Below are 25,065 nucleotides of genomic sequence, written 5' to 3' on the forward strand. Positions count from 1 at the left end.
AAGTAGGCACTTACATTGAAAACTGAAGACTTTGCATTCAGAAAGAAGAGTTCCACTGTTGTGTTCTCTTTCAGGTATGTGATCCTCTCAATATAAAACCTGCAAACAGTTTGTTTTTGGTCATACAACTTTCACTGCATATTCCCAGTGCTCCTATTTATCATATCCAGTGTATTATTCAAGCAGTCATAGCAGGATACAAACTATGGTCCATCAGCGCCCCCTGCTGGTTATAATAAGCCTTTGGATCAGCTGCAATATACTGATAGAAGGTGGCCATTGCACAACTCTCATTGCACCAATGTTCACCAATGATTCAAAATAGGCCCAGATTATACACAGATGTGTCATATTTGTTAAAAAATATACGTATCATGGCAGGGTTTAATATGGGCTGATACTCCTGGAAATAAATATAGTGTTCCACATTTAGTTCAAGTTCAAGTTCAGGACCACAGAGAGAGGAGACCCCTTCATGAATTGGTGCGTTCTTGCTATTAGAGCACTCACCTCACCAGGAACTTGAGCTCCAAAGGATTGGTCTTCTTGGAGAAGTCGTGATCAAGAACTCTGCGATCCAACTGGAGCCAGTTACTCTGACCACTGAGGAGGAATAAAAGGATGAATCATATACTGGAATGTTACAACCATATATTTTCCCTCCCTACTTCCTTCCCCTCGACTGGCCTTTTGCCTTCTGTCCCGCTGCCTCTGTAGGAATTTATTCTTAATCATCCGATCTTGTCAGATAAAATGAAGAGTTAAATACAACAGATAAATGGACACACACACACACACACACCCATGTGCACAAACACCAGGGCAGTAATTTGGGAACATACTTGGAACATAGCTGGGAACATACTTACGTGTCATCTATGAAGCATAACCCAAAGTATTCTTTTTCCTTCAAGTTAAAATGTGAAGACACCAAATCTAACAGGTCACGGGACAACAGCTTGGGCTGGAAAATGTAAAATGCAAAACACAGGCCTTCAAATGCAGCAAAGCAATAATTAGGACAAGTTTAGTTTATTTGTGCAGTGATAAAACACACAAGGGAAGTGCCAGAAACAGTGAAAACACACTGATCCAACACAGAAAGCACAAATAAAAGAAAATATGTAAACATATTTGTCCATGTGAGAGCATGATTACAAAACATAGAACTGAAACAAGAAATGTAGAAAAGCAAGAAGAGAAACAACTAGATAACAGACACTAAAATTACAACAAATGTTAAAAATGAAAGGTGCAACAGCAAGATGTATAATGGATCCTACAAACATCCCAGTGCGTCACCATCATTTTTAAAAGCACAGAGGGTAACATGAAAGTGTCCCGTACCTGAACCAGCAGCTCCAGCTTCCTGTCATCAAGGAGGTGAACCTGGCACAGACGGCCCTCTGTCATCTGCAGGAAGGAAAGAGACATGAGTCACGAAAAACTCCTGGAAGACAACTCCGTGACCATAAGTGGGATGTTGCTTCGAGCCCCGAGGCGGTCACACAAGGTCCCGGGTGATAAAACGACTGCCTCTCTTGTTTTTGAGCAGAGGAGTGACTCACCGCACCTTTTCGCCTGTCCTTAGGATCTGTCGTCATTAGGTCATGATCTTTTGTTTGATTTCTTTATAGTGCAGAAAAAAATGCAAAGTAAACTTTAAACTAAGGATGCTGATCTTGTAAAGAACTCTCTTTTGCTGTGCAGGTCCAGCACAGACTATAGCCTGTCTTTTGCACCTGCATATTCTTCCTCTGCATCAGCACCATGCTAATGAAAGTCACTAAAAAAAAAGTCATCATCCAGGCTTTTCCTCTTTTAAAGACAATGAAGTCCTCAAATAGTTTAATTGAATTTCCTCTCTATTGTTCAGCTGATTTTTTTTAAAGGTTTAATCTGTCGCAGTCAGCAGAACTGCCCTTCAACTAAAAGAGTAGATATTCAAACTATTGTGATGGAGATGGATGATATAATCAACGGATACTTCGCTGTCTGCACATTTAGGCCCATTCAGTGCCCATTCAGGCCCTGAATGGGCCTGAATGGGGGTGGTGACTTAATGTATTTTTTAAATTCCTTTGCATGCATATATTTTGATAACACACTGTAATAAATATAATCTAGTTTTTAAATCACTCTCAGGACACATTACTCACATACTGCAGTGCTACAGACATGAGCCTATTTGTTTACTGTGTTCAGGGTTGTAATTTTCAACCTCCACACTGACATCAAGCCAGAAGTCACAGATTGTTTACACGCCATGCACAAACATGATCGTTAGACTGTATAGTTATAATAAGTTTACTCATATGGACCTAAATCTGTAGGACAAAAAAGTACCGGGATACACCCCTGTATCAAACTGATGTTGGTTATGTATAGATGGACTCTATTTGTAAACTGATCAAAAATGTGATCTTTTTATTTTTTAACAATTCACCCTTTTGTTCTTGCTACACACTCTGTAGTTGTAATCCAACAATTCACAACACAGACCAGGTCAGAGTCTATATGATTGATAGCTACAGGCCATTCATAATAGCAAAGACTAAATAAGCATCTTTAATGTGTTAAAATTTGGATTTTTAGATCACGTTGTCAAACACAAACAAAGCCTCACAGTCAGTGAAGAACTGTGGCTGCTTAACTTTACATGCACTGCCAAAATTCAGTATAGCTTGAATTCCCATAAGGTGCTTTCCTCCTCTGTCCTTCTGAGAAAAAGGACTTTTTTTCCTTCTTTTTTTTCAGGTTACATTTCATCTTCATAGTAATAATTCAGTGCTGTTTAATCTCAATAAAATTGGGAAGGCCCTCCCTGCCTCGAGTGTGCGCTCAAGCTGACTCTCAAAAAGCTGTTTCCTGCCAAGGAATGTGGCCATTTATTTCTGTGACTCAGTAAAAAACATGTGGCATGCAACTGCTGGAGCTGTGGTGGAAAGTGAGGGTCACGTTGACGTCCAGTGTGACCGCAGGACGGGGAGACGGCTTCTGGCCGGGTGTTAAAACTCTAGTCCACCAGGACATATTGTTCCCTCTGCCACAACAGAGCTGTCATTTGACTTTTATACAAGCCACATTCTGCTTTGTTTTCATTCTTTTTTTTTTGTGATGCCCCAAACCTCACTGAGACTTACTGTTCTGTGGGTAATGTTGTGCATTGAAACAAAGTGGTGCATTTGCACTCACGCTAACTCGGTATTATGTGAACTTTGTCTATGAAACCCCAGATTTCAACACCATTCCCCGTCAGGCCAAGTATGATGTGAGTTGTCCAGCAGGGAGATTTAAGGTTCATATCACTGTGGTTCAGGAACTGTAAAAACCTTTGTCACTGATACACAAACTAAAAAAATAAGCTACAGTACTGGAGCTAACCACACTGAAACACTGATTTATATGATTTGGCTGTTAATTACACAAACCCCATTGTCTAGATTGGGATTAGTCACTACAGTAACCCTTTCAGGGATCGGTGTTGCTGTCCACTGTGCAGTCCTTATTGGGGCACATCTATCAATGCTGCATTGTGGCAGACCAGTGACATCAAAACCTAGAGAAATGGACAAAGGCCTTTCAGTCAACGCCCCCATTCCCAGCTTGCAGCCAGCAACAACCACTGACGGATTCAGGTTCACCTACAAAATCTGTGGTTAAATGTGACTGCCAAACCCTGAGTCATCTCATCCAATTTCAAAAATGTTCAGAAAACACTTAGGGGATGCTTTAAAACATGGATTTGTTGGGCGATGCACCATATGTGACGAGACAGAATATTCACGAACCGCATTGGTTTCCTTCTCAAACTAGCAAAGCTTTTCAAAGACGGTCTTAACCATTTTTTAAAAGGCTGACAGGGATCACTGGCCTCAGTCCAGCTGAAGAGAGGACCGGTGCTTTGGAGGGAGGTTCCCCGTGATAAAAAGGAAGGTCAGATGATGTGTCATGACCGTGACAGGGAGGTCATCCCCCTCAAGCCCTGCCATTATGGGCAGGGACCTCAGTGGTACTTTCTTCACACGACCCCCAGCCGCTGACCTGGCCAGGCTTAACAGGGCCCACCCTGCAGCTTTGAGCAGGTCTGCAGATCTCCACCACCCCTCCCACCTCCTTAATTAACCCTTTGAAACCATAGGCAGGGTTGGGTGGTAAAGCCATACATGTAAATAAATGGAACTATGTTATATGAAAAAATGTATTCTGATTGCTTAGGGGATTACTTTTGGGAATAGTTTTGTATGAATGAATGAATTTTGTATGAGAATGTATTCTCAGAAGGCCATTTGATTTCTGTGCATTTAAGGCTGACCGATCCAAAATTGCCGAGAGTCTGCTGAAGTGAGAACTCTTTAGACTCAACGGGCAAAAAACGTAGAATAAGCATGTAATTTGATGGTTGAATCTACATGGTTCCTAGCATCAAACTGGATCCCTCATAGTTTTCAAGGTTATACTGTGTTTTTGTCAGTAGAGTCTATACAGTCCTCACTTCAGTCGTCCCTCTGTAATCTTGCGTAGGTCACCTTTAAAACAAGTCAGGTGTTCTTTGTCTTTATTCAGTGCAAACCTTAAATATACTCACTGAACATTGTAACTATTCACTTTTTTGTATGTGTACAGTACCTTTATACCTCAGATTTGGCAAATTATCTTAGAGTAATCTTAATAAACAGATGTGTTTGGGGTTATTCTTTGGTTTTTGACACTTATGATGAATTTGTTAACTGTAATGGAATACTTTTTTCAGCAAACAGCCAAGCCCTGAGTATATTTCTAATACTAAACAGAAATTTTGAATCATGACATTAATCAGTTTGGTTAACATCTTGGTTTTCAGCACTAAATTCAAAAAGGTGACTGGTAACTATAGTAGAATAAAACAACAAATGTGAACCAAGACTTTTTCACATCACAGTATTCTAGCTCAAAGTAAGAATTATGAATTGCGGACACTGGTCAACTGTAAACAAAGTATACAAAGGACCACGTGTAAGAAAACCCACAGCCACACGCAGCATTTAGGTGATCCGGCAACAATGAGTAGCATTTCAAAGACAACTTTGAAATTTCTCGTTTTCAGCCAAACAGTGAGATCAAACGCCCGGTCATGCTGCTTTTAATGGCTACCATATGCACTACGAGACAGACCCTTGTTAAAAACAGGCTTTGTGACTCACCAAGAAGCAGCCTGTGTCTCTTCACATCCACTCAAACAAAAGACACGCACACTCAAATGAGCCACTGGAGAACCGGTACTGACTCACTTTGCATGGGCTTGGATTAAAGTCTATTTTAATATAAGCCACAAAAAAATGAAATGGGTAACTAACGTAACCCATCTGGTAGTGAGTAATCATCAACACAAGATGTCAATAAAGCAATCAATACAAGCCTCCACTCATGGCTGATGAGTACAGCCACTCTCTCCTTTGTGCATCAATCAATCAAGCAGCCAATCACTTAGAGCTCAAGCAGCTAGCGTACCTGGTAGCATTGTCCGATCCTGAGCCATGTCTCCAGGAGGCGTCGACATGGCATCAGCCCGTGGTTGTACCACCTCCTCAAGGTCTGATGTGCCAGGCTCCACACATACTGGCTGCCCGATGCCACCAGCTCCTCCACGCCACATATGATGCGCACAGCCGAGGCTGGCAGCACTGTCTCCTTGGTGGCCAGCTTGCCCCACTGCTGAAGCCTCACAGATTTACAACTAGCTGAAGACGATCAGTGGACTGAGTTGACTGTCTCACCGCTTCAGTTTGCTTTGCTCCCGGAAAGCCACAATCCCACAGGGGCATCCAAAGCACACACACAAACCCACACACACTCTACTATGTCTTTGAGCTGATGTAATGTCAGTGAGAGTCGGTGCTCCGGAGAGGCTGGAGTGGAGTAGTGTGCCTCAGGCTTGGTCCTGGGCCCTGGTCCAAAACGCTGCCTCACAGAGTGCAGGGGAGGGCAGGACAGAACTGGAGAGCGCCTGCCTTCCAGGCTCTGTCTCCCCTCCAGATAAACACACTTGTATACAAACACAGGCTACGCAGAAACAAAAGTCCGACTGACGAGTCTCTCCTCATAAATACTTTTCTTTGTGACTCACAGCACATTGGTCATCCACCCTTGGATTATTACTTTTGTCTTTGTTTTGTTTCAGAACAATTTGTGACTGTGTGTTTTCCACTTCTGTGAGGTGAACATCACAAAATAGCTTTCACAGCCGATGCAGAATTCAGGCTCTGTGGCTTTTATACAAAATGGAGCTAAGAGGCATCAAAATTTGTGCCTTTTAAATTCTGCTATGACATCATCTTATTGTTTATTGCTCTATCACAGTATGATTTTTCAATTTCATTGTCTCAGGATGGGTGTGGGAATGTCAGTCATTTTGTCTGGCAGGTGGGAGTAATTTCCTGAGAACACTAGACATCCCCACCCATCATATTTTACAGGAAAACTAAAAACAATTTGGGTTGTATTTGGACTGGCGCGGACGGTAGAACAACTGACGCGGTAAAACTAAAACTGAAACAGTTTTACTATGGAAAGAAAATGAAAAAAAAAAAAAAATGTTGGAAACGCCTTTGATGTAAAATGCAGAGGAGAAGCACTTCTGTGAGCGCTACAAAGTCACTGCCAGACCTTTCCCTTTGTGTTGCTGCAATTAATGATGAACTGTTGCACACAACCCAAACAACCTGACTCCACACACACACACACACACACACACACACACACACAGTTTGGAAGTCAGATAAACAAATCAACAGGGCGTCACGTGAATGAGAAGCGAACGACAAAAGAAATGAGCAGAGAGGGGGATCGCTCTCAGCAGCAATGCATTGCAGTTCATCTGGAAACAATATCCTGCTGTTTGTTTATATGACCCGGGTTTCCAAGAATGCTTTAAGTGTTCGCAGTCAACACATAGAGAGCATAGTGTGTTCCCGCTGAACATGACCTGGGAGGCTGACCGTCTGAGAGCACACAGGCTGTATCTGCAGGAATATCTTAGGGGAGAGTGGGCACACTGAAGGTTTAGAGCTGCAGACCTGTGACTGAAAGTTTGCCAATCTAAATTCCCCAAAACTCAACAGGGGAAGTGAATGAGTGCCTCTCTGCCTCATCAGCTGTTATTGAGGAGGCCAGTGGAGCTGGTCAGACGCCAACAGTGGAAGATTTGAATTGTAATAGCCAAATGGTTCCAAAGTGGTGGGTCGTGGTACATAAAATTCGACTGCGGGTCGATTCTGAGTGCACTGCAGGGATGTGGGTCCATTTTTTCAAACTAAAATAAAATAAAATTCAATTAAATGAAATTGGAAAAAAAGCTTTCACAGACAGGGAGGAAGGTTTTACTTATACTGAAGATAACATAAAATAACAAGGCATGACCAGCCGGAAAATATCTCCTCTTTATCCTTTTCAGCAAATCAACTAAATATTTAATTATCTTGTTATTGTAAGACTTGTTAACATAGTATTACTATCTAAAAAAACAATAAGTTTTGGAGGCCTCTGACTTAACCTGCAGTTGCTGTTGCAGTGGCCTTTAATTTTATTAGGTTTTATTTAAAAAAATAATAATAATAACTTTATTTTGTATTTTACTGTGCATGAAAGTACTGCATTTCTCATTTTGTGACATAAAAATGAACTGCTCTTTAATTGGACTATGTATGACCCACGAGTGACCATGAGTCTCAGCGAGGAATGTGAACTTACACATTCAACCATGCACAAATTAATTTTCTATAAGATTATAGCCCATGAAAACGCTTAGTTGCTTAATTCATTAGTCGATCAACTGGAGCTTAATCCATTACAAGTTTTAAAATCCATTAATCGCTTTAGTCATTTATCAAATAAAAATCCCAAACACTTCCCAGTTGCAGCTCCATATCATTGTAAAGTTAATACTTTGGGATTTTTTTTGCTGCTGGTCTGATGAAGGAAGCAATTTGAAGACGTCGCTTTGTATTATTTGCATTAGTTGCATCATTAGTTGCAGCCATTGCACGATACTTTCAACTGAAAATCAAGTGAATGCCCTTTGCGGTCTGCTCTCACGGTCTGTTTCCTGAGATAGGTTATTCCTTTATGCTATACATAATTTACTATTTAGCCTGTGGACATGTGCTGGAGGCAGTATGGAGACAATTCAAATAAATGTAAGGACAATAACGCACAGATTTTGGCTGAAAATACCAACATGTGTTCGTGCTGTTGCTATACTCAAAACCAAGCCAGAGGACCTATTTCATCCTGAGCATGACAACTGCTGTTATTTTCAAACATTCAATTTATATAATAAAAAGCGAGACAACATGATGACATTACGTAGCAGTGATGTTATAATCTGAGCATTAGGGCTTAGCAAGAACTGGATGGATCTATTTCTGGAGGGCAGCGCTCATCAGAGAGGCATTTTGAAGTTATTCTCAGAGCAATAGAGGGAGCGTCGTATCTAACTAACCATGAGGAACATGCACAGACACATGTGCAAGGCCAGCTGCCTCGAGCAACAACAGGCGACACAGCCACACATGTGGTGGACACAGGCCGCTCTTAACCACACACACGTGTCAGCGTGAAAGCAGCGTGTGTGTGTGTCCACACTGGGTCACACATATCTCTGATGCGTGCAGCAGTTCATATCAACACTTCAGTCGGTCAACATGGAGAATGAGAAATGTCTTGAAACAAGCTGATGCACACTGGGAACATGCACTGTTTTTCGGATTATGGCCAAAGATTTCAAATAACCTCATGTTTACAACAGAACTGCAGTGTTTGAGTGTTGATTCATTTGATTTGAAATGTGCTTACAATGAGTAAAATCAACAATCCTCTCGAAAGGCCCATTTGGGGAAAAAGTCCTCATAATAATGATTAAAAAGCCTGAAATTTCACAGACCACTGAAATATAAACATTTTCAAAATAAAAGTCCGCCTGTGCAGAGGGTGCGGTTGATAAATGCCGGAATTCATTGAATTATGACCACAGAAATAATCCAATTTGTCGATCTGATAAGCCTGCGCAAATCAGATGAACCGCCAGATTTCTACCCAGACGTGGCAGTTGTTGTCAGCTCCGTCCACTGTCCCTGGTGCTAAACTGTAGTTACTGTAACAGTGTTATCATTTTGTTAACCAAGGACCTCATTAGCATGGTGGTTTCATGCACTTTTTTTCCTTCTCTTTATTAATGTGCTTCAGCGAGGCAACACAATCATACACTCTTCTGTTATCCACCAAATTTTTCTTCTATCACGTTTGACCCGTTTAAGCTACTGACATCATTCAAACTTTAACACATTCAGCTCAGGCAACCTTATTGTAGTTTTGTGTCACGACTTAAATTTAAAAGTCATATTTTTTGGCCCTATTAAATCCCTTCACTTTTGGTGATTTTCTGCTGATTCAGCACATTTTTCAGCTCCTACAACTCTTTCATAATTACATAGCACATTCCTGGCATAACTCCATTTTTTTTATCATATCCTTTATACTTTTTGAATTATTCAACTTTATGTCACTGGAAGAGATAGATTTATGACAGCATGTTGATATTTGCCGTGTCCGTTGAAAAGACACAGGGTTTAAAGAAAAGGCAAGTAAGTATTGTTCTATTGTTGTTCTGCAAAATAAATAGGTATTTTTAATGTAATTTCTCCCCTCTCTTTTATTTCAAATCAATAAACATTTTAAAAAAATGTATTAAAATGTTTTAGAGCACATACATAAACACAACAATTTTTTTTGTGTGTGTGTGTTGGTATGTGTTCACTTCATACAGAGTAGTAATCACATAATTTAAGATGTAACACATTAGTGCACTTTCTCAGGGTTGGGAGGGGTTGCTAGGCGGGAGTCGCACTCCCCCACTGTTAAAAATAGCACTACGACACTGGGAAAAATTGAGACTATCTCAATCCATCGGCTACTTCTGTAATAATATTTTGAGGCTCAAAAATAGACGAGGTAACTTGTTAATATTGATTTTTTTTTTCTCAGTGTAGTCAGATGATTCCTTCAAGAGTAAGAAAATGCTAAGAGTGTTTTCACAACATAAAGTCATGCAGGCATCGTCTCTGGAGTCATGCACACACACACACACACACACACACACACACACACTCACACATGCCTGCAGGCGGCAGATAATCCCAGCTGATATCCACGCTCTACACTGAGTTTTTTTTGGGGTGAAGATGTAAGCAGGGACGAGACCTCGGCCAGCATCAGTCTGTGGAAGTCTGCTGAGAGACAGGACGCCCTGGGGGAGAGCGAGCACTGACTGTCTGCAGCAAGTCTGAAAGAAGTAACCAGTGTTTTTAATCCTCCAGACCTCTGTCTGAAAGTATCCACACTCCAGCTGAAAAGACACAGTTGTAGCTGTTCATAGCCAGGGCGGAAAGTCCCAAACATCCATTCCAATAAATTACTTCATCTTGTCATTTGGAAAAGCCGTGTTGGAGTGGTATTCTTTCTATTGTCTGCAACAGTCTTAAAAGGTGGATTTCATCCTTAGTATGCAATATTGTGTCTTTAAAACAATCCCAACTCTCTGTTTGGGCTGGAGAACATTGACGGGATGACTGCTGGTGCTTTCAAAAGCTATTTACACACAAAAGATATTTAAATAACAGTCATAAGTAATGTGGATATGATAACCAAACAGGTAAATAATAGTACGGCACAACAGTGTAATCAGGTCAGAATATTGCATCCTTTTAATTTAAAATCAGGGAAAGACAACACATATGCCATAGCACAATATTATAATTTCCAAATCAGACACTATAGCCTCATATCATATAATACTGATAACAATATAATATCAATATATGGTCCAGTGCTGCTGTCTATTTAAATCAGTTCTATAACCTCAGATTTATATTTTTCACGCAGCAACCTCCTGGATGATTTAATAACACAAATTTTATACTCAATAAAGTCAAACAAACTTTGCTTTCAATTTTTGAGATATAAGGACAAAATTTGACAGCTTCGAGGCACAGGCAGCGTCCACGGCCCGGCTAACTGTCAGAGTCGGTCTACATGAATGCTTCCTCACCCCTATCACCACCTCTCCCTGTCTCCCCAGCCTGGCACTGCGACCGTAAACAGCATGACCTCACATCCCGGCCTGTCACCCCCTCTGAAGTCACTCCAGTAAACATTTCACTGCCTGACTCACCCACTGCACACAAGACAAGGCTTATTTCGAGGCCTGCTCTTCGCTTCCCATGATCGCAGCAGGCCACTTCACAAGCTTTTGTCGTACTTTCTCCTCAAATTAAGTACAATCAACAGTGGTGGGAAAGCAAACGAGGCTGGTACGTCCTTTTAGAGTGAATGCTGCAATGCTCCTTTATCACCAGCAGATGGAGAAATACCACTCTACAGCCATACCACCCTGCGGGACCAAAAAAAAAAAAAAAAGGAAATTCAGTGATGGAAACTGTGGTAAATTATGCCTTATCTTGAGGGCCTTGCTATTACCTACATGTCAATGCCATGCCCTTTCTCGTACTATCAGCATCTCATTTAACTTGCAGGGCTGGGACTGAAAGTTAAATGAGAATAAGGGCTGTCTGCCTGTTACAGTTTATCCCCTTGCTCTGCTCAGTCCCAGAAGTTCAGTATTAATAGGCCTGGTTCTGTTGAGAATACAAGGCAGGGCACGACAGGGGCAGCCGCACTGCCAAGATCATCACAGCTCCCTGTCCCCAGGCTCATTTCAAAGGGATGGCAATTTCCATGTACAGTAAGTGGTAGATTAATTGTCTAAAAGGAGAAGGCCTCCCACCGAAAGTAACAGAGCCGGAGCAGGGCTGAGAAACAGCTGTCACCCACACGGCCACACAGCTGACGAGCCACGCCACATACAGAGACTGCAGCTGACAGGCTGACTGGAACACATACTGTACAATACAAGAAACACACACACACACACACACCAGACAGTCAAGGGCTGTATCTGTTCACCGTTTTCATGGTTTGGTTTGCATCTCCGGGTTCAGGCCATGATTCAGTTTGCGGGCTTGAAAACACTGCACTGACTCAGAATTTGAGTTATTCCTTTTTAATTAAAATCAGTTCAACACAAAGAGCTGAATGAGGCTTTTGCCATTGTTCTGTGAGGGCTGTGCAAAGCAGCAACAAGATGCCTTTGTCCTGTTTGTGAGAAAGTCAGTTAGGCCTAATATTATTAGTAATCAAAAGCGGCGATGAACTGCTTTTCATATGAAACAATTCATAGAAACTGATTGTGCTGACTTAAGAGTCGAAAAAAACCATACGCCTAAAGGTGTGGTGATCTAACAGAAATACTATAAATTGCAACTTTTTGTCAATAAAGTAAAATTTTGGCTAAAAGTAATGGACTGAATTGTTGTGTTAGTTATTCTAGGTATGTTAAGCCAAAGACTTGCACCCTTATCCCTAGTCTTCTCTCATTTTCACTGCCCTTGCCTCCCAGGATGATATCCTCCCTTGACTGGCAAGTTTCCTGTCAGCCAGTTGGAAATGGCGCAGGTGGACAAGGCTGTCAGAAATCATGACACTCAATTGGTGGATGATTTGTAGTCATAAAAGATGCATGAACAGATTAAAAAATAATTTCATAAAACATGAACGTGAATCATTTCTGGCCATGCATAGAATATGTTCCACCTTTACATGGGCTTTGCTGCTGGATGCCTTGTGTGTATGAGTGTCTACAGAATGAAATATCATGTAGTCCCTCTGATCTCGCCATCGTTCACACTCCCCCTACACAGAATGGTATCTCACCCTTCACTGCCAGCATTAAATCAACAGAGAAGGAGCTTCAGATTTTTAAGAGATGTCTAACCCGAGGCCTGCAAATTTAACAACCGTGTCTGCAAGTGAGAGGTCCCCATTATGTATCTTGACTGAAATTGTCACTGCATCTGTTTAAAACCACAAGACATCTCAATTATACCCAATTAAAGCCATGTGATAAAGCTCCAGTTGGTGAATGAATGGAGTAAAAGAAAAGGTTTTTGTGTGTGTTTGGGCGGTACAGTCAGGCCTGGCTTTGTGTAGCCTGGCAGGGGGGCAGAAAGAGAGGGGGAAAAAAAGCGAAGGGGCGAGGCGAAGGCCTGAGGCTTCAGTCTGCCACCATTGGCCCACTGGCTTGTCTGTTGTTGGCTGGGGATTTGGGGCCAGCTCCTCTTACTGTGCGGGACGGTGCTCAGGGGCACATTGGAGGCCACGAACCATGACAAACCATGTGTGTGTATAACCCAGATGCTATGAGGAGGAGGAGGTCTGAGGGGGGGCTGCATGGAAGTGGGTGGGGAGTAGGGGAGGGGTCATGGCTCTGGACAGAGGATGTGGTGTCAGCCAGCAGCCGCACGCTGTCTGCCCGCATCAAAACTTGCCCCGAGGGACTTTGGGTGATTGTAGCCGCAGTCAGTTTTCACTATCATGTGTGAGAGTTGGAGAATATGAATGGCTTTTCTTAACATCTCCACGGGCGTCCAAACTGAGACAAAGAGAAAGCAATAGAGATGAAGCAGAGGAGGGGGGAGGGGAAGGGAAACCACCAGAGATGGGCTGTAATGAGCCTTGAGGCGAATGAGGGGATTTAAATTATAGGGAGGAGGGAAAAGAATCAAAGGAGGATTTTAAAATGTATGGTTTGCGAAGACGTGTCACTTCTCATGTACTGATTATATGCCTGAAATACATGATAAATGCAGACCTGGGTTGCAGATTCATCCACGAGAGGCCGAGTATGAGATATTTACAGAGCATCAGCATGTTTCCCATTTCCATTTATCTTTCATGACTAAGTCATCTGTCATGCGATGGCCAAACAGCAAACCAACATAGTTCACTCATGTTTTAGAACACTTACATATATGGGTTTCCTCTCTTGTAAATACAGCCACGGAGAGACATTAGCACATTTTGTGCCACTGTCACTTTGACAAACAAGTGGGTGCTGTTTTCAATCAGAGCTATGTTGGGAAATTATATTGCCCTTGTTCTGTAAATGTAGATGAATTACAACCCTGTAGGACAAACATAAATGAATTACCACCATCATGTGTCCAATTTCCATCCATTATTTGAATGATACCCAAGGGAGGGTGTGTGGGGACCCAGAGGAAAACAGGTCAATGTTGATGTTAAACTCCGCAGCACAGGAGCTGAAATTTCACAGCCAAAATTGAATATGACACCAAACTTTACGCATTAGCCAATAACATAATTCCAAACGACAAACTGATCCATAACTCTTATAATAGAGTCTAATTAGATCACTAGATCAGACTCAGTGGGAAAAAAAAATGACCTGAGATCTGATCCGCCAGAGAGACATCTCATCTGTGAAACGGCAGAAATCAGTTCACTTTTGTATTATTTCTGATGCTGCATGTGGCTCTTGGCATGCTGTTTTAGTACTGGGGACATTCTCTAACATCAATACACTAGCCTGTTTTTTTTTTTTTTTTTATCCAACAGCACTGACTGTGTCTGTACATACTGTATATCAACCCAAAAATCTTACAAGATTTATGGTTCTCTTCGATTAAATCATGTCGTTCACCCAGAATGCAGACACAATTAAGTGCCTGAATCCCATTTTGGAGATATAATCACCAATTACATGAGTTTTGGCAACTGATAGCTGCTGGAAGATAATACAATGAGACCCTTTGGCTTATTGATGTCAATCCCATTTGCTGACTACATAATCAGATCAATTACATGGCTTTATCTAATCAGACAAAGCATGCACAAGCAATCGCAACATATCCAGAATTATGTTGAAAACTGCACTTTACCAGTCTCTATGCTATATAGACTGCAAAACTAGTGGTTTAGATTCTCTTGCAGACACAGAGAGCAGTCTCAGAGGATGACCTGCCACTGTCCTGTCAGTATTAAGCCACCAATACGGCAGAAACCCTCTATTTTTGTCCCACTGTATGAAACACAGAGTCCTTTGCAGCGGGCTGAAAACTCTCTCAGGTTCCAGCTCTGTCACAGTGATTTCAAGAGGTGCCTTGATTTGAAAGGAAGGTGAGTTCACAGGGAGTCAAATGGGGATTTATAAGTGCTGTGTGTGTGGACCAAAGCAAAGGCACTCAGAGCGGAGCATCTGTTCTCGCTTTACTCTAACTGGAACGTCTAATTCAATAATTTTACAGTTAACACCATCATGTTTGTCCTTGTACTGAAAACGTACAAGGACCATATATCTGCTATGCTGTTGATGGAATATTTTCAGTATTTTATTGTGAACAAAAGACACCAAATGAATGAAGTGAATACACAGAAAACGAGTTTTAGTTATAAGAACATTTTTTCGAGGAAGAGTGGGTCTGAAGGACAAAGTAATCTCTTTGGTTCAGTTAAACCTCAATGGGCAAATCAATGGATTTCTGGTTCTGAGCGAAGAACACAGAAAAGGCAGGTAAGAGTTGAGATTACAAAGTCTGGTGCACTTGAACTGGAAAGATACATTCAGCCATAATAAGTTATAGATTACCATGTTAGCCTAGCTGAACTTCCAAGTTTAAACTAGTCATACTAGCCCACAGCTTTATGTGCTATACTAGACCAGAGCTCTTTGCTTTTCAAGTTTGCCAGTAAGGTCATTTGTTCAATAAAAAACTGTGGTTCTTTGGCTCCGCCCTCTGAGGTTTATCTCCATCCATACATCAGACACGAAATATAATTCCACGATATATGCCTAAAGTGCAACTATGTATTTAACTGTACTTTAAGCAAACATAAGGTGCCTGCCTGTAAATCACAAGATTTAATTACAATTTTTTCAGTGAATAAATCACTAAATTCATCATAAGATCATATAATTATATCATATTATTTCAGAACGCCACACTCCAAAGCTCAAATTAATCTATCTTTAAGTATGTCTGGCAGAGAGGTGGTGCAATGACCTTAAGCAGCTAAATTTCCTACCTATAGTTACTCATACCAAACTGGATCTCCAACTAACATGATCAAAGGGAATACACACCTCTGCTCTCAGTGAAATGCTTTGTTTCATTTTGCAGAACTAGATGCCGTCCCCTTGCTGATGCAACTAGCTAATGTTGTTACACTCCTAGTTGTTTTAGTCTGTCGATATTCAGAGCGTCGTCAACCAAATGGACTGTAAGCCCTCTCCAGCTGGCATAAGTATGGCCAGAGGATGTCAGTAATATGATTTTTATCCATGCATTGGTAATTTCAGTCAGTTACACACATGGTAAAATAGTGCACTGTTGGACTGTTGTAAGCCAGTAGCACATCAAACAATTTCACCCACACCACAACAAGATTAAGCACAAAGGTCTTCAGGTGACTCCCTATTGTTTTTAATTTCATTTATCATTTCTAAATCTAACAGGAATTTACATAGCCAAAGAAAATTTCAGATCTTTAGAGATTCAACAAATTCTTTATCTCTTTATTCAAGCACATGGTGAGCTGTGGCAAGATGTGTCACAGTAGCAATTTATAAGGAATTCATTTCCATCCCCAAAAGTGGGGATGGATATTTCCATTTCCAGAGATGGGAATGGAAATGAGGGGCATTTTACAATAACATGTCACCGGTTTGCTGTCTAAAATTATTTCAAGAACAGGTGTCCCATTAAGAAATGTTTGTATAACTAAAATTACAATCTGTCAAAAGGACACATCTGAACACCAGAGCTCAACAAAGCCATTTCTCAGATACTAACAAGGACATTCATTTTCTTTTACCAAACCCCTATTTTCTATTGTATTCCCCTGGGAACAATGGCCATTACCGCCCAGTGTCGCTGACACCTGTTACAACTCTGCTTATGGTGTAGCTTTTAACACGCTGCCACCATATCATCTTTCCCCCTGTGTCGGAGTCACATTAACACCAACTAAAATCAACACTGACCTGACATCATTCATTTACCCTGCAACCAATCAATGTCATTGATTGACTACAGTGTAACATCCGAGGCAACAGGCCATAGAAATGGAGCTGTGAGGGACTAATGTTGCTGATGGACACCTTTAGTTGTTGTGTTTATGAATGCTGACATGAGGGGGCCCCAGTCGCTCCTGTTAACGTGACCACTCCTGCTATTTGAGCCGTGTTTGCTGCTGTTACAATAGCGTGTAGTAGGTGAAAGGTTGTACCGACTGTACAGTCATGCTAATAGGATATCCCCTCTATTAACCAAACCGGAAGCGGCCCGAGCCTCTTAACCACACAATGCAATATAGAGAAGACCGCGAGATCAAAAGAAATCTGTTTTTCTATGACATTAGAGGGTTTCCTCAGACGGTGTTCCCTTCTCACTGAATCACCAAGGCCAAACTGCCTTAATTTTCCTGTTCCATCACTGCTCTCTCTGCTCACAGGTAACACATGGTCTTTCTGAATAGCCCTCTGTCGCGGTCACAGAGATCGGACAGCAGGGTGCTTGGTTCTGGTCCATGGGCCAGGTGATAATGACTTCCAGCCCCTCCCCACTCGCTGCCTCCTCCTCCTCCTCCTTTTTCTTGTCTCCCTCTCCCAGGCTGCAGTGGTGAAGGTGACTGCAGCTGGATGCCTGCTTTCTAATCTGCAGGGATCCGAGTCGAGTGGTGAGAAATATCTGGAAGGGGTCTAACAATTCATTCACTGCATCGATGCATCGCTTAAATATAATAAATTAAACTGCAGTGATATGCTAAAAAAAAATTAAATAGAATTAATCACTCCAACTTTGACTTGGATCAAAATGAAATTCACCTGGAATTTCATTGGTTTTGGTCGACAATGGGTTCTTTCTTTTGTTGAAAAAAATAATACAAAGGTCAACATTCCCTGTCTCCCAGCACCCCCATGCAATAGACACTGTTTTGTTGAGCTCAGAACAAAATTATTCCCTGCTAAACAACATTAGGAAACTGTATCTATCTGCCTCTAATTCATACTCATTGGAGAGACAGGAAAAGTTGAGGTAGACTAGAAACCTCTCTAAATCACACACAAACTATCTGGATAGATATTCTGCACTAGGAGTAAAAGGGAAATATTGTTTTTTCTGTGTATTTTGGGTGAACTGCTCCTTTAACTAAATCTGTCTTTTTTCACAATTCAGAATGAAAAAGATAGTCTTAAATTATTTCATGTGTTTATTTAATAGATAAACAATTTTGGATAGAATTGCTGAACTGAATCACTGCACTGAAATGTGGTTTGCAGACTTGAACCAAACTGACTCACTCCTCGCAAAAAATAAGAAAATAAAAAAGGTTCCTAAATTGAATCAACAACTGTTGAACTATGAATCAAACTGAATCTCTTTTAAGCCAAATATTCACAGTCCTGGCTGTGTGTGTCTGTGCAGGTGTTCAAGCCTCAGTGTCTGACTAACCGTTTTGGTAGGGATGGTGGGGGGTCTCGTGTATTAACCCAGTAAAAGACGAGGCTCACATAACACTCCATTAATGATGAATGGTAAGCTCTGGTGGGACAGCACCTATAATCTCCATTGTCTACCACATAACACTCAACTGACACCCACACCGTAAATCCACCAGCAGTATTGGCAATATCACCTGACTAAAATTAGCACACAGAGGCCCCGAGAAGAAATAATCTAGCAGTCCAACTCAATAAAGAACCCGGAAATCACTTTAGGGTTGAGATGAGAGGGTGAGGGGGAGGGTCGGAGGGAGGCTGAGACTCAAAATATCACATATTCACATAGAAGTCTCCGGTATTGTCTCTTTGCCATGCCTCTATCCCCGCTGGCGCTAAACGTGTGAACCACTCACATGGGGTTTTAACCGCCGAGCAATATTGATTACTGTGGATCCAAGGCTGTGGGGTACGTCTGCCCCAGGAGCACGGCTGTTTTCCACTCTCGACACCATGTACCTCTCTATTCGTGCCTGAGAGGGAAATAATAGCAACTAAGGCCCTTTCAGTCCATATCCACCATCCCTATCAACCCCTCACACACACACACTTTTGTGTAGGGAGTCTCTCGTTGGCCATTATCATTCAGATTTTCAAGCATCTCCTCTAAATAATAACCACACAGCTCTCCGGGTGTGTGCTTGTATCTGTGTGTGCCTCTGCGGTGTGTATTTGACGGGAAAATAGGAAGAAATGGAGAGTGATTACGGGCGAGAGAGAGAGAGAGAGATGGATGGATGGAGGGAGAAACACACAGGCGGGATAATTACAGGGAGGATGACCCCCTCTCCCTCTTCCAACAACTCCTGGGCAAACCAACAGCAGTGTATCCACAGCCAGGCAGACAGAGAAAAAGGTGGTAGAGGGCTTTTCTTTGTTGTTATTTTCATTTTCTCAGCCTCAGAGCAATTCCACCCGTGTCTGAGAGACACAGAGGAGGAGACTAACGTAAACAAAAGAAGGGATATGCTGCTCCAGAGTGCAATTCTGCCGTTGCAGTTGGGTCTGTGGGGAATTACAGCCCGTAGTTCACGTCTCCCTCCACAGCAACTGCCTGCGGTAATGAACCCACTAGGAGGCAGCCTTGGAAAAACCGTGCCAAACCTGCTAGACGTAGAATTGCAGATAGAGCCGTCTTCCCCCCCTCCTTGGATTCGATAAACCAGATCTGCTCTCTCTTTCTGACCTGTGGTGCCTCGATCTATTCTGATCGTGATTTTGGGAGTCTTATCAACAGTGATGTCCCAATAAATAAAAATGTGGGTGGCGAGGGCATCTAGTTGGTGATCACTATAAGGGGAAAAAGACAAACTTACACTCCAAACGTATTTAGGATTATTTATATCCATTTTTCTTTGTTCTCGTCAAAGAGAATAGATTGTGCAAGGCTTGGGTATATTAGTATGAACTATTTTTCCCTGAAATGCTGAAGTGAAGATTTGTGCTAAATAACAGTGTACATACAAGTCCTTCCCACTCAAGATGCAAACATTTGGCTACGAATGACAGAGATCATGCCTCAAAAGGTGTATGCCGTCATTTTGTTATAATGTTTTAACCCTTTTGGAACTGTACAAAGCACCGTACATTGACTTCAGTTATTTTCATTTTCATGGCGGTCATGAAGTTGCGCTAGCTGCCTCCATGTGTGTTGAATGGACAAAGGCACTTCATCTGGGGACCGTTCTTTTAAAAAAACCTTCCCTCCTGTATTGCGACTTAAATGCTATTCACTATGACACATAGCACGAGTTTCCATAACAGCGATGATTAAATTCTAAAAATAAGGTGGGTAAACTGATATTACTTGAGTTTAAACTATGCTTGGACTTAATAGGCTTTAACATGAGCATCTTTAGCACCATTTGAAACGTAAATGTGATTAAAGTCTTGGAACTTATCCTAACCTTCTTTCCTCACCTACATGAATGACTGTAATAATAATCTGTAGTAATAATCATGTCATTTCTATGGCTTGTTGTGACCTGTAAGGAAGTCAAAGACAAAGGACAAGGCTGGAGTTGAACCCAGCATGCACTGTGCAAAAGGCAGGGAAACACCCTTGAGAGGTCATCAGTCCAGGGATAATTCCCAGAGTTAAATTATGCAGCTTCCATGTAGCTGAATTTTCATAATTGTGAGGGATTGCTATTTTTTTTTTAACTCAATTTTATTGTGCTGTTGGGGTTTCGGCAACTAATTACAACTCAAATACATAAAAAGCTGTTGTGCAGCCACCTTTTCAAAGCATGAGTATCAAAGCTGCACATAAGCAGCACATGTTGATGTCTTGGTTAGAAAACAGAGAAAAGATTGCTGGTGGGGAATGGGGAATGGAGAAAGCATAAAGGCGTTGTTTATCATCCGCATTTTCCATAAATCAGCTGTCCTCATGTTGGATAAATATGGATGTATCCCTGACCAAGGGTGCCACCCACTTTGTTTAAGGCTGTTGTAGTGGTGTAAATACCGCAATGTTGGAATTGTGACAAATATCCCCCTAATATTCCCCTGGGAAAAAGGGCATTTACTGTGAAGTGCCCTAGTCAATGGCCACTGCTACAGATGGATGATCTATAAATCCATCCTTGTGTCCATCCTCTAAATAATTCATAAGGAAAAGGGCTTAAGGACTGCATTTTGAAGGGAATTTGCTCACAAAACTGGCAAGCCTCCATCCTTAAACAGATTGGAGCTTGTATCTTTCATCTAAATGATATGGAAACGGGCTCCCAGAGGAATTGGCCACGAGCTGAGAGTCCTACCCCAGGCTTAACTCAAATGTTTTCTGGGTAATTCTAAAGGGAAATAAACAGAACAACACTGAAGGGAAGGTACATGAGCCACTAAACATCATTATTCAAACCAGTCCCTCATAAAAGACCAAGTACAGCCATTCAGAAATCAAAAACAAAATTGTTTTCCAAGTGGTATTTTCCCAAAACTTGCATGTGGGAATCCTAAATGTTTGCACGTTCAGCGAATGTGGGATATTTCAGAGTCTGAGTTTTGCGAGAAGCGAAAATAAAGGCCAGACAAATTGTTTTACTCAGGATGTCCTGTCTGCAGGGACAAAAGCAGACATGAAACAAGGAAAAGGCCACGAGATGTACTGCATGAGCGTTTCTGTGTTGGTTCACAGCCAGTGAGGAACAGATTCCTGTTGACACAACTGGCAGTGTGAAGCATGTTTGTGTTACATAGGGCACTGAGGACACGCAGAGTGCTATCTGACAACCAGGACAAACAGATTGAACTGATAACCTCCCTATTGTATTTATCCCTCTCTCTCTCTCTCTCTCTCTCTCTTTTCACCTTATTGTGAAAACACCTTTTTGGACTAAATCTTACTTGATTGCCCCATTTTATGAAACTTGGAACCTCTGCCACAAACACACAGCTGACACGTCCATCAAACTGGCCCGCTTTACTTCTTTACCTCCGCTTCTTAACTCAGATGTCCCCTCTGGACATAGATCTGAATTGATTTCCACTGCTAAGCCTATAGATTACCGCTGACCCACAAACACACATTAAAACAGGCAAAACTAGAACTGCCCTGATGCATGAACCTACATTAGGTGGATGATGAAAATTAACTCGAGTAGTAAGTGTAGTGTGTGCCTGTTTACACGCTTTAAACAATCCGTGCGATCTCTACATTTCTGATCCTGGTGATATCTTTGGTACTAAGCACTCATTTTTGTGCCATTTCGCCTCCCAGAGATTAGGCTACCTGTCAATCACCGTGGCCAGCACTGTGACATCTTTTCCCTTTTGAGTTTGAATTTCTGAGCTTCTCTTTTCAGTTCAGCCAAGGTGGCTTTCGCCGGCCGATCCAACTACCCAGTCCTTCTTTTTATTGTGTGCAAACCTAAATTGCTGCTGTCAGGAACATAACATGCATCACTTCCTGTGTGTCTTTCCCAGGAAAGACAGACCAGACAAAGGGCGTTTCAAACCACAAACATAAAAGCTTTCATCAAGCTGACATTGGGTGAATCGCAACTGTGTTACATCAGTCAGTGATAGGGAATTGCAAAACAGCCATTTACTTCGACGAAACTGTTGTGGATTACTCCTTTAAAGAGCAACGGCAAGTACGCTGACACCACAAAACGTGCATCAATCGAGCATACGTATAAGGGAGTGAACTTACTGAAACATCTTACAATTGGCATGCATCTATTATTATTTATTTCTGTTTACATCTTCTCCTATCAGAAGTCTTTTGTGAGAACCTGTCGAGCAGGAAAACTTGTTACTGGCAGAGGAGCGTAGTTGTGTGAACCTGTATGACCACAGTATCACATAACTGCCAATCTTCACGTTCAAATGTACATAAAGAACGTTATAATGAGGATGTGTGGGAAGAAAACACTAAAAACGCTGATGAACAAAACAGGGGCTCTGAGGAGAGGTGGGAAAATGCCACCAGCATCGTTCACAGTCCCACTCACAGCTGACTTGGATGCGGATTTACCTCTGCAGGCTTCACAGTTTGTTTGCCTGGGCAGAGAGGCTCCTGTGTTTAATCCTGTTCGCCCTACCAAGGACTGTCTTGTGTTGATGAGGCCGTTAATGTAGCCTGATTAGCAAATAACTCCTCTCTGTGCTGGCCGAGCAGCAGCAGCGTTGGAATCTTCTGTGACAGTTAATAGCTTTATTGAATTGGAAGCGCTGACCCCATTAAAAGCAACTGAACATCCTAGACTAAAGCCAACACAATGCTGCGCTGCCTTTGCAGTTTGTGTATGTGTGCGTTTGCCAGTGAGAGAGACAGAGAGAGAGAGGGGGAGAGAGACAGAGAGAGAGAAAGAGCACATGTTGCTCTCATTCTCACAGGGCACAAATTCAATATTGTCACCTACAAGCCTGTTCTGTTCGTATGTCCTACATCAGTAATAAGGATAATGCTACTGGGTTTCCTCAAGTCAGACAGATCCACTTTGACCACACAAGTGTGACGATGTTCACCTTGTGACGGGAAAAAGGTACAGCAGAAGCTCTCTCGCTTTGCCAGATCACATTACTTTTACGTTTATTTTCCCCACCCAGGATTTTTGCAGCACTGAAAGCGCTCATTTTAGTTTAATTTGTTTCCCTCCTGCTCCACCTCCAATTCTATTTTTCATGGTCCGGGCTGACACAAGACCCACTCAGGATATCACATGCCTGCTCTCTCCCATTGTTTGTTTAGTCCAGGAAACAGGATATTCACACAGTGTAGAGCTGTCTAAGGCCAGAAAAGAAAGAAGAGTGAACTTAAAAAAAAAAAAAAAAGTAGAGGATAAAACAATACCATCCATCACAGGTATATCTGAAGTGTTAACAGCTCTCGATTCATTGTACTTGGACCGAGCAGATAACCTTTAACAGCTCGAGCACATGTTTGTAACCAACAAAAACACTCATATTGACATGTCAACAATGAAGCAACCAGCTGTCATTAGTCAGCAGTCCCTGGGTAAATGAGATATACACAGAGGCTTATGGCAGGGCTTGGATAGCCATTTTTTTTTAGATCCTGAGACAGGTTAACTATAGTACAGAACAAGCATTGCTAATTTGAATTCTTATTTTGCAGGTTATACTGGACATTAAAGTAGGACTACAAAAAACATGCTTGTTTAAAGGTAAAAATGGCAATAAACTGTGCAGATAACACACATAAGGCAACAGTTCAATGCAGGATAAAGTCCAGAGGGGCAAGAAAATGCGCTCTCTATCAAAGGGAGCTGGGAATGTTAACGCTGTGTTCTGCAGGTGATCATAAAACCTCACTGTTTGACGTTACGAATGTAAACCACACAGGTTTGAATGACAGTTAAACAACTCTCACCTTAGCGTTACTCCTTTTGTTGTGATCGGCGTGAACTCCACTTATTGTCTGTGAGCGGACGGTGTGAGCCGGCGCCGGGCGGGTAAAATAAATCCACCTCTCTCGCTGGAAGAGATATGTTGGTGTGAAAGCTTGGCTCCGGGCTCACTGATCGGGCTGGAAGTCCAGGAAGGGAAACTGCCGAGGCGGCATCACAACCTTGTCTGACACCACAGTCCCGTCTATTCACACACCCCGCCTCCCCTCTGCTCCCCTCCGCAAATTCACGGGACAGATGAATTTCCCTCTGCCCCTGCCCGAGCGCACGGCAGCTGGCCAATGGACAAGCGCTGCGTAAACACACGCACACGCACTGATGCTGCATGTCAATAAAATTCAATAAGATGTCACATGTTATGTTAAAACAGGTTATTATAACTATATCCACTACCATCTAAACTGTCAAGCAGTCACTCATACATTTATGACAAACTCTATTTGAGGTCTCAGATCTCAGACATGTTTCAAAAAAGCTTTATTTATTAATTTATTTTTCATCTGTTTATTTATGTATTTATTTGTGCAGGTGGACAGGTTTGAATTACCAACAGGGCATGCAGACCCCATACCTCAATATTTCATTGGTTATTGAGTGGGTGGCTACACAATAGGCTATATTTAATAAAAATAAAATAAAATATCTTCTTTTTTCCATCTCTGAATTAGCATTCTGTTAATTTCTCTGTGTGAAAGTGTAGGTTGAAAGAAGGGCAGCATAGGAGTCACAACCAGA

The 25,065-nt window shown here is 41.9% G+C and overlaps 1 protein-coding gene across 3 annotated transcripts in view; it reads right to left on the reverse strand.

Moving 5' to 3' along the window:
• The window catches only part of frmd4ba (FERM domain containing 4Ba), a 50,103-nt gene extending 25,662 nt beyond the window's left edge, over positions 1-24,441 (reverse strand). Inside the window, exons 1-5 of one of the 3 annotated variants that reach the window (XM_030051967.1) lie at positions 24,294-24,441; positions 1,348-1,413; positions 870-964; positions 511-603; positions 15-99 (exon numbers count right to left, since the gene is read on the reverse strand). In XM_030051967.1, coding sequence (XP_029907827.1) covers positions 15-99; positions 511-603; positions 870-964; positions 1,348-1,413 — 339 coding nt within the window. In that variant the 5' untranslated portion in view covers positions 24,294-24,441. Of the gene's footprint in view, positions 1-14; positions 100-510; positions 604-869; positions 965-1,347; positions 1,414-5,490; positions 5,561-24,293 lie in introns of those variants that run through there. The other 2 variants (XM_030051966.1, XM_030051968.1) reach the window with 2 other exon arrangements.
• Positions 24,442-25,065: the final 624 nt, after the last annotated feature.

Source organism: Myripristis murdjan, chromosome 5 (genome assembly GCF_902150065.1).
Source record: "Myripristis murdjan chromosome 5, fMyrMur1.1, whole genome shotgun sequence".
Classification (NCBI taxonomy): domain Eukaryota; kingdom Metazoa; phylum Chordata; class Actinopteri; order Holocentriformes; family Holocentridae; genus Myripristis; species Myripristis murdjan.